Raw genomic sequence first — 11,077 nt, forward strand, 5'->3', positions numbered from 1 at the left:
ACTCATAGCACTTGTCCGCTACCCTGCTATGGGCATATTCACCTTCAGGACATCATAAGTTCCAGCTGTGAACCTGGAACCTAACGGCTGAATTTCCAGCTGTGAACCTTGAACCTTATAGCTGCATTTCACGAACTTGTAAAAATATACATCAAGGCATGATATATTTGTCGCCCTTAAGACGTAACGTGCCCTTACAATGTTATATGTCTGAGCAGAGCGTGTGACGCCAGCGCCTCATTGCAGCGACAGGGAGACGGCCACTGGAGCGCCACTGTTTCGATCACTGGGACTGTCGAACTGTCTGATCTGTCTGTCGGACGGTCGAATTCCCGGCGCAGGAGCGACCGGATGTTCGGCACAAGAGGGTCAGGTCTTCCGAGACAGAAGCGCCCGTCAGACACAAGAAAGGCCGCGTGTCCGCCACTGGACAAGCCGCGTGCCGGCACATGAGAGGCTGGATGCCCGACACGAGTAGCCTCTAGCACTAGGGCGACGTTGTTTGCGGCGCAGGAGAGGTCGCATGTCCAGCACAGGAGCAGCCGTCATGCACTAGTGCGGCCGTGTTTCCGGCACATGAGAGGCCGCGCGTCGGACACTGCAAAGACCAGCACTGGAGTAGGCGCACTGGAGTTGCCGCGTGTCCGGCACTGGAGAGGCAGCACGTCTGACACAGTAGAGGCTGCATGCCCGGCACAGCAGAGGTTACTTGTCGCGCAAAGAAGAGGCGGCGTGTCCAAAACTGGAGGGGGTGCGCGCCCGCCACAAGTGTGGGCTTACGCTTGGCACTGGAGCGGCCGTGTGTCCGAAACAGAGCTGGGAAGAGCCGGCATCAGGATGCGGAGCGTTCAGCGCTCACCCTGATTCCCTCACCCTCACCCTCACAGTTAAAAAGTTAACTTCTTAGGAAAATTCGAATTTCAGCGCGGTCTTATTTGGTCAGCTGTTGACTTAGTACCATACAACTCATTGCCGACGGCAAAATATGATTGAGTCCGACCCACTGTTTTTTTCCACGCGGACCTTTCCAGACTAAGAAAGAAAGGTCCGCGCCGAAAAAAAAAACAGTGGATGGGACTCAACAATATTTTGCCCTTGGCAATGAGTTGCATGGTACTACGTCAACAGCTGACCATATAAGACCACGCCGAAATTCGAATTTTCCTGAGAAGTTAACTTTTTAAATTAACATGTCTTAATGTGTGAGATCGTAGCCCGTATCGACTCAGAATTTAGACAGACGTGTTTATACACATTTGCAATGCGGGGATCCATTAATGTAATGACGTCAGCACACCCACGCGGTCCGCGGAATCGTTGGTTGCCGCCCTCCGCCCGCGCCAGCCGTGGATCGCCGCGCAATGTTGCTAAAACACAGTAGGTTCTTACAAACCAAAACTGCTAGGGGCATATTTTTATGTCAAGATGAGCCTAAATGGATGCTCCGGAGAGTACCGAAAATTTGGGGGCAATTGCGCACGCCGGAGAGGTATCCTCCGAAAAATTCGCGTGCCAAACCGACCGTGATGTGGAAGCGCTGGAGGCTGTGCACAGTCTGCCAGCCTCGGACCTCGAGCATATCCACGAGACCCGTTTCATCGCGAACCCGAAATCATGTCAGCAGCTGCTGCAGACCCGCCTTTCGGCCGGACTCTTGTTCAGTTTGCTAAAATGCAGGGGCTGGCGCACGCACTTGATGGCAAATTCATAATCTGACTCTGCACTGGGGCATGCCAGTTTCAGCTATAGGAGCGAAGCCGCAGGCTGCCTCGCCAACGAAGTGGCCGTTCGGACTAGGCCATCAGTCCCGTCGGGCCGACCAGGTAGTGGGTGGTGTCCGGCGCAACACTGTTGATCTGGTCCACGCCAGAATCGTGGTGACCCGCGCCCAAATGCCGCACCCAATGTCTGAGCCCGACCCACTGGGGCTTATCACTCCCTCGGTAGTGGATGGGTGAACTTTAAATATGTGGACACATGTAATTCGATGTTTCCTGTGAAAGTAATGTTAGATTATGTTATGAAATAGGCCGATTGATTATCTCATAAACCTAGATTTGGAGTTGTAACCACCTGTGGTGACTACGGATGAGTGATATATGACCGTCGCAACACACGAGGGCTTTTTAAGACAGATATCCTCAGCCATTGATTTATGTGCCACCACCCACGATGTTATCCTGCGATGCAAAATATCATATCTATAATTAATCTTGGATGCGGCACTAGAGTGGCAACCACCCACCAGAATAACAATTTAGCCCTCGGCCTGATAGGACGATGGTTCCCCTCCTTTTTTTTCTGAGAAACCCTTTGCGGTATGTCGTGCAGTTGCACCAGAATTTTCAGTAGATTCTGAGGCATTTATTGTGCGTGTTTCGCTACCAAAAACCAGTCCCTAGCATTTATGGTTCTTGAAAGGGGATGTTTTTTTAGGAGCACTGCACGACACTACATCATAAACCTACGCTCAAAATACGTACAACTGCACACATTGCACTTAGAATTAAACAAGGAGCATGTTTGTTTATATTTCGGGTCGCTGCAGGGTGGCATGATCTTTTACATGTAAGCATGTAAAGCTGAGAAATGTTCGATTATCATAAACATTTGACCTTGGACCTATATTCATCTAGCGACATAAAGCTTTTTTCCAATCGCGAGATCTAGCTGAGACCAATCTAGAGTTTTTCTTTTCGTGCTGGTGCGCGAGCATTGCGTCTTTGTGCCGCACGACGCCGTCTACAGCTCGCCAGCCAAGTCTTTTCCACACGGGGTGCTGTGATCTCTGCGTGATGTTCCCGTAGCCAGCCGGGCTGCTAAGGCTGTTTGAATCCTCTGACGTTGGTTGGGACATACCCCCCATCTCATATGGGCGCGCCTTAAGCTAAATTAAGGAGGGGGGGAGAACTACCGCTTTGCGTCATCGCGGACGTAATTCGCGACAAGCATCGACCATATTTTGATATTGGAAACATAATTCTGTTGCACTTTTGCCACCTCAGCCATATTCTGCGCCCAGGTGAGGTTTGCATCTATTAAAACTCCTAAATTTGTTTGGCAAGAACCCGGAGTCACCTTTGAGGCGCCCCGAGTCCGACAGATGTCTGGCATCTGGCGCTGAAGGTGTGGTATGCAGAATACTACGTGCTGCGCGTTGGATGCAATTTGATACCAGTTGTTTGCCCAATACAACGCTTCGAGACGACATAGGTTTGACTTCAGACAGGCGGATATCCGGAGCAGGTCAGAGATATTGCCGGGTATCAAAATTAGGGTGTCATCCGTATAGCTGACGACTTTAAGTCATTATTGGATGGGTAGCCAGCGAACCACGTGGAAGTCATGCCATACCACCCCAGCTTTTGGAGGGACGCAGAGTGACCAACGCAATCAGACGCGCTCGACAAAGCGACGGGGCATCGAAGCCTGTGATTATGCATCAGCTGACCAAAATAAAAACACGCACTACGAAGTTGCAGGTGCGTAAACGTAAACGTTGACGTAAACGTGAACATGAGCGTGCATTCATGCAAGGGCGCACGAGGATGCAAGGCAGTTGAAGAAAAATGAAATCATGTTGGTGAAGTCCAGCCACACGAAGTGCGTAAACTGCATGCGGCTTAGCATCTCATACATTGATATTTGGGGTCAAACCTAGCAAAGCTGTTTATAGCGCAAGTTCAAAAGAGCATTGAATGGAGCCGCGTGTGGCTTAAAAAAAGAAAACTGAGACTTAAGGCTCAGCCAAGGGCAACGGGCTTCAGCACGAGGCCAATCAAGCTGTTATAAATCAGTTTGCAGTTATACAAACGTAGATTATTCGAGCAACTTACACTTTGGGCTATAACCTATTTATCTACCCAGAACACGTACAAATATTTTATCTCGCTCTCAGCACGATGGTCAACATATGGGTACCTCTTATGAGGTAACTAACCGACAACACTTAAAAGTCAATGACCGACATAACACAAACATCACACAAATATGTCCGTTGTTGTTGTGCGGTGTTTGTTGCGGATAAGAGAAAACTTTCGAATGATAACTTTGCTTCTTTTAGAAAACAACTCTGAAAACATCTGATGGTGAACCCAGCCCCTTAACAAACCGTTTGGGAGATCATATTGAATCTTGAGAGAACGAGTACCACAACGCAAGGCCTCAGTCGAAGATCTTCGCCGTCCTGCTAATGCAACCGCCTTCTTGTCGCGTGATAGAATTGCTGCGATCGGTTTTGCGCATAGAATCAACAACGCTTCGCGTAATCTGGAGCATCCCGTGCTATGCTGAAATCAATAGCGAAATCTGCGTTGCAGATGGATGAAGTCCACTGACGCAATGCCGGAGCCGGCCATCGCTTGTTTGACCGACGCAGGAGGCCCGGCTTGACGCCAGTTTCTAGAACGACTTCACCTCAGCTATCCGGCCGAGACGTGGCTATCTCCCCTGCGGCGCAGTGAGACCCCGGGATCAGCTGTTTCCGTTCTCGGCGGTAGCCGTCGGCGGCGGCCGCTAAAAACATTGACGTCACGAATTCCTGGCGTTTCCCAGGGCAGATAAGATCCCTTCATATCAAGTTCGGCGATGGTTGAGTTTCTGAAAGAACATAATCCCACTTGAGATATGACGCGTCGTCCTGCCGACGGCTATCTCGAGATTGAGCGGAATCGCAGACGCCTTCACGATCAAGCTCGAATGCTCGGGCAATAACACCCAATCAATTTCGATACAGATAAGAAAGCGTCATAAAACAGATTGCTAAGACCCCGTCCAGTGTTCTGAACGAAACCAGAGCGGAGATCATCGACGTCATGACTGCCTGTTACCCAAATTCAGTATGTAACGGCCCAGGGACTCACTTAGCCATGATACAGCCAGCCGGCCGACGCTCCAGTGATGGCTAATCCTTGTTTTAGCGAACGGCGAACGTACCTAATCGTAAACAAAGGCAAATCATCACGCCTTGCCTGCCAGCATATACATGCTCATCGAAACGTGTCAGCTATGCACACATGGCTCGCATCATCGATTGCGATATAAGCAGGTGTGTGTGAACCACTCGGACAACAAAGCTGTGGATCGAGCAACCGCGGTTTTCAAGATCATACAGAGTTAAAGGCCGCTGGCAGAGACGCGCGCGTAACCTACAGGCGTGGACGGGACGGTGACGGTAACGGTAACGGTGACGGGAACGGGAACACGGTGACGGTGACGGTGTGGCGGTGACGGTGACGGTGACGGTGACGGTGACGGTAACGGAGACGGAGACGGAGACGGAGACGGAGACGGAGACGGAGACGGAGACGGAGACGGGGACGGTGACGGTGACGGTAACGGAGACGGAGACGGAGACGGAGACGGGGACGGAGACGGGGACGGGAACGGGAAAGGGGACGGGGACGGAGACAGGAATGGGAACACGGTAACGGTGACAGTGACGGCGACGGTGACGGTGACGGTGACGGTGCGGCGGTGACGGTAGCGGTGTGAAGATGTGACGGTGACGGTGTGACGGTGACAGTGACGATGAGCAGGACGAGCTGGGTCGGACCTGGCAGGACCAGGACCCAGCTCCCACACCAATCCTAGCCACGGAGTGGATCACACAGCTAAGTGCCGCTGTGGCCTCTTTCGTGCGAGTAGTTTCTGCAGCGGCAGTCGCTTCGTCTGCACCGGAGTGCTCTGGGGCTTTCCTGTTGTTTTTATGACAACACAGAGACTCTGAAGCAGGGACGCATGCCCAATTTTGTCAGACCACTGGTTTAGACCGTTAAGTAACGAAATATTCAGAGTTAAATTGACCAGCCCTGCCAAAAAAGGTTTTCCGACAATCATCAATTATCAAATGAACTAAGACTGTCTCCCACAAAGAGCATTTGCTTAGAGATGTTTCTGGACTAAACAATGCTCAATTGCGCAAGCCCCACAACGAAATCTGCAGGTGTTAGTGCTCGCCAGCAAGCAAAGTGCGAATGCCTTAGAATCGTGCCGGATACGGCACACGCTAAGTTGTCCTGACAATTGATGTTCCAAAGTCTACGCTAGCCTTGTTTTCTTTGCACAACGATTGGCGATGTTCTCTCGTATTTGTTGGTGCGTTGGCCGGCAGCCGGCTGACTGCGATCTCATGGGAATGTTGACCAATTACGACATTCATACCTGAAATACTGCTGTTGATACGTTACATGCCGTACGGTGCCGCTGTATTTTCTTCACGTGCACATTTAACACTTCGGCGTGACGTCACTATTACGCTGTTAACGCTTGGCACTTAGCCAAGAAGTCAAAGCAGAGAAGCGCGCAGAGTCCGTCAGATTAGAAGGCAAGCGGAATGACGGCTGCTGCTTGCTTTATATCGTGCTTATGGCACGAGAACGGGACGTTAAGTCGTAGGAATCCATGAGTGCCTTCAAATGCATCTTACACTGCGGGAGAGATGTTGCTTGTTGCGTTTTGATGCCAGGCTTCACAGGCACGAATACCAAGCTGCATAATCACGTGGTATACGTGACCATTCTGGCGACGATGGCGCGTTATGGAATGATGAGAAAACCGTTGATGATTAGTATCTCTATTATTCCATTCACCGCTACCCATGCGATCGTGACCATACGATTGCCTGCCGACATTCGTTCCCTTTGAGCTTGATCAGCGCGTTATCGTTTGTTGTTGACAGCTTCGTACAGCTTCAATTCAAAATTATGGCATAAACTGAGCAAGTGCCATAACTAGCCCACTTGACTCCCGTTTAGGATTTCACAATTAGTGTGATGCAACGCAATACGACGTTTGTAGGAGCATATATACGGCATTTTTAAGCTTGTGGTCAGTAACCGGAACCACACCAGATATTTTCTACGAAGCCATACTCATCCCAGTCCGCTGCACATCTTGTGTGGGTGTCCATCCGTTTACTACGCCCACGAAGGACCTAGAAGACACTAAAGTCAGATTCGTGCTTGATTCACTTCAGATTCGGAGTTCAGTCAAGAATCATGGATATTGATAGGAGTTGAGATTACTATTGCATATTCAGAACTGGTGATAATAAGCATATTTCTAAAGCGTGAAACCTGAGATTCATCAGTGCGTGTTAAAGGACTTGTGGAAATTGAATAGCTAAGCTTTTATGCTTTACTATACAACACAAACTTTGATGTGGTATAAATGTGTGTGAAAACATAGATTACAAATTCATCCCATGAATTTGCAATCCATGATACGCACTTGATGTTTCGTGAGTGATTATATTCTCGTCACACTTGGTCTCGTCTCGTCACACTCATCTCGTCGAAATATTCTCGCCACACACGGAAAAAGGACCACACAATATTGTGTTGAATACACTTAGTGTCGATAATCAACTCATACTCTGCAGCTTGAAAGTAATCACCAATCAGATTGCAGATTGCAATGCAGATTGACGTGAATCAACGGCTGAGGCAGCCCTCTATTTGAAACATAAATTTGATTCGAATTATGATTACATCACAAATTGTTCTGCATGGGAATAGATCCGATTCGTGTGGATGTGAATCGAGCACAAGTCTGGCTACAGTGGTATGGTCTAGAGTAACTTTACTCTCGTGATTACACCCTGTATTTACGCCCCAGTTGCCTGTTCATTGCTGAGACGACTCTGATGTCGGCGCACCTTCCAGTGTGATGTGCTGGCTGCTTTCCTGACGCAGTCTTTGTTGCGGGTATGCTTCGGTTTTTTCTAGCGATTCAGAATTCGTACTTGAGGTGACAAGCGTGCCCTTTTCGTATTTACCTGCCGGCTCACCGCAAGCGAACACGAGATAATTTGAACATTCACGGACTGACAAACGCTGCGTCTAAGCAGCTTTGCCAGCTTCACAGGTCCTGCGGCCCGGTATCATCTGACCCGACCTGAATGCTTGGAAAATACATGACTCGCCTCTTGGAAGCGGAAGCGGTCCTGCTCAAGGCTCAACCTCTGAACCGAGGCTTATCGGTTCGCTGTATTCCGCCTGATCTGGTCTGCCAACTTTGCTATCGGATGTTTTCAAATGTAGGAATTGCGCAATCCACTTTATGTAATACTATTGCGCATTTTTTAAGACCAGCTCTTTTAAAAAGCAGTAGCGAAGATCTCAAAGTTTGTAAATTCTTTTATACGAAGTATTTTCAAGAATGTTTTTGTATAAATTTTGTAAGGAAGCAATCCGTCTCCATTTAAACTGCAGACGGATGTGGTAGGCTTGGCAATACTGCCTGCCACTTTGTGCTTATGTTCCATTTCCATTAAATAAAGCATAAGCACCATGTACGACGGACAGCGAACAGCTTGGCCTTGCCGCACAAGTCAAGCGGGAAAATGGGCTTACTTGCTCATTTTCTGTCAGCCCAGTACAACCACCTCCCGAGAGCACCTACGCCAATGTTGACGATTGGATTCCCAGATCTTCCACAGTTTCCCCATGTAAGTGTTCTGATTCATCAGAAGGCAGGACACAATCGGTTCCGGCGAAAAGACGTCAGCACTATCGGCTCTACAAGCAGCGGGGAGCAGCAACCGTGGGAGCCCAAGTCGACGCAAGAGCCAGAGATAACACATGCCGCATATATATGGTTCCGGTGCGAGCAATTCGGCATCAGTTACTACAAACGGATCCTTCCGAGCTGAGTTAAGGCTGCAGTGTGATCCCAACTCGAGCTTGAAAAGGTGCGGCGAGCGTGATGGACCAGGCTACAGTGGGACGGTAGGTGAAATAATTCAACAACGCAAACTGTCCTTCAAGTATGCATGGCTTTTTTATTGCTGAAACCATTGATGACATAGAACAAAATCTATCATGGCAGCAATGACTATTTTTGGTTTCCTGAAATGGGTTAACAGGCAAACTTTTGGTAGTTTCTTCTAGCACGTTCACGCAGGCGGAACAGATGAATAATGTGCGATGAGAGAGTTCCTTATTTTGAACTAGTGAAATCACCACCTTGGCTCACCTGGAAATAACGATTTGCTATGCAGCGGTAATGCTACTCACTGTCATTGAACTTTTAAGCTTTTTTATGCGCTGTCATCTGTGTAATAGACCCTACCCCGAACGCGATAATATGCATTGGATGCAACCCCACAAAGGTTAATATGATACGCTCATCCAAGAATGTTCATCCAAGGCGTGACGAAAGGTAACAAACGTACACTTATAAAAGAGAACTGCGCCACCATTTCCGTGGGTCCAATCCTTCATCACACATTCGGTTAAAGGATATGAACCTTAGCCAACTGCAGCGGCCCCTTTGTGATAAATAAGGCATCAACTCCTGACCAGTTTCAGGACCATGTGCCGAGTCGGTTTGCTGGTGGTGCTGGTCTTCTCGGCGGCATCCGCACACCCCTCTCCGCTGCGAGCGCCCGTGTCCGAGTGTCCGCCGGATACCCCGGACGGTGCGCGTGTCTTCATCGCCAGCAACGAGAGTTGCACCGACTTCTACATGTGCTCCCACGGCGTGCCGTACAAGCTCACCTGCCCGGGGGACCTGTACTTCAACGTCGTCACCGGCCAGTGCGACTACAGACAAAACGTCAACTGCACGGTGCCGTCAGCACCGACGCGGTCGCCGGACTCGACGACCTCGAAGCCCGCTCCCACTGGGCTTCAGCGGCTTGTGCTCGCTGAGCTCGAGCTGGAGGAGCTCCAGCGGTGTCCGGAGACGGACGGCCCGTACCCGGTCATGTTCCCCAACCCTGACGACTGCTCCTCCTACTTCATGTGTTCGCATGGCGCCGAGAAGCTGAGGCCGTGTCCGCCAGGGCTTTTCTTCAACAACGACACCTGGACGTGCGACTTCTCGTGGAGGGTGAACTGTGCGCAGCCGACCGAGTCGCCTGACAACAGTACGGCCCTGAAGGATGCTCCCGCGCTCCAGACTCTCCAGCTTGTTTCTGACGTTCCCAGCGGATGTCCCGAAGAAGACGGGGTGTTCCCGGTCTTTCTTCCCAATCCCGACAACTGCGGTTCATTTTACATCTGCAGTCACGGCATTCCCTACCTGGAAATATGTCCTCAGGGTCTTCTGTTCAATAACGACACATGGAGCTGTGACTTTCCCGCCAATGTGGATTGCAATCAAACCAGTAATGCGGTGGTTCCAGAGCCGCTGACACTTGATATGGAGGTCGCCGACGTCAGTGGATGTCCGGATGTTGACGGAACGTATCCTGTCTTCCTCCCCAATCCTGCCAACTGTTCGACATTTTACTTGTGTAGTCATGGGGTTCCTTACCTGCAAACTTGCCCACCGGGACTTCTGTTCAGCAATGACACGTGGAGCTGCAATTTTCCGCAGTTTGTAGACTGCGCTCAAGCGAACGATATCCTAGCTCTAGAGCAAATTGATGATGTTTCAGAACCCAACGGCCAATGTCCCGAAGTTGATGGAAAGTATCCTGTCCTGCTACCCAACCCCGCCAATTGCTCAACTTTCTATATGTGCAGTCATGGCGTTCCGTACCTCAAAGCCTGTCCTGAACACTTGCTGTTCAATAACAGCACATGGACCTGTGATTACTCCGACAATGTGACTTGCGTGTAGTTCGATGACCTATGTGTGACCTCTCGATGGCGACGAGCTTTGCTTGCCTCTTGCTTTACTGTTCCGATGCTTTAAACTTGGTAACGGCTTGACATACCGGGGTCGTAGCGTGTGTCTGAATGATGAGCACGAGCTTGCGTTGACGAATATTGTCGCAGTCTGCCTACGTGATATTGTACAGTGTTTTTCCGCATTTGATAGTTGTGGATCGTGGTGTTTTAGTGCAGATGCAGGGATGAAGCCAGGGGAGGAGAAGCCTTTTTGGGAGGAGAAGGAGGGGGCGGGGGGGAGGAGGAGCTAAGTGAAAAATAGTCAGGCTGATTTTAGCTTACGCTCAGGAGCTGTTTGATGTGATAAAAGGAAAGGGGTCTTCCCGGTCCCTGCGTCGATGGCATGCCATGTTGCTGGTGCTACGTGACATATTTTGACTTCGTGTATTGAAAATGCTGTGTCAATACACATATCGCAATCGTAACTCGGATTTCATTGATTGGCTTACCTGCTTCAA

The 11,077-nt window shown here is 49.8% G+C and overlaps 1 protein-coding gene across 1 annotated transcript; it reads left to right on the forward strand.

Moving 5' to 3' along the window:
- The first annotated feature begins 9,315 nt into the window (after positions 1-9,315).
- LOC119094382 (putative chitinase 10) lies at positions 9,316-10,831 on the forward strand. Its single transcript, XM_037217445.1, has one exon. It carries the CDS (start codon positions 9,316-9,318, stop codon positions 10,567-10,569), a length of 1,254 nt encoding a protein of 417 aa, XP_037073340.1. The 3' UTR covers positions 10,570-10,831.
- Positions 10,832-11,077: the final 246 nt, after the last annotated feature.

This window comes from Pollicipes pollicipes, unplaced genomic scaffold, assembly GCF_011947565.3.
Source record: "Pollicipes pollicipes isolate AB1234 unplaced genomic scaffold, Ppol_2.1 Scaffold_4002;HRSCAF=4701_pilon_pilon_pilon, whole genome shotgun sequence".
NCBI classification, from domain to species: Eukaryota; Metazoa; Arthropoda; class Thecostraca; order Pollicipedomorpha; family Pollicipedidae; genus Pollicipes; species Pollicipes pollicipes.

What these genes read in the sequence shown, in the direction of transcription:
- LOC119094382 (XM_037217445.1), top strand. Translation starts at nt 9,316, where the DNA reads ATGTGCCGAGTCGGTTTGCTGGTGGTGCTGGTCTTCTCGGCGGCATCC.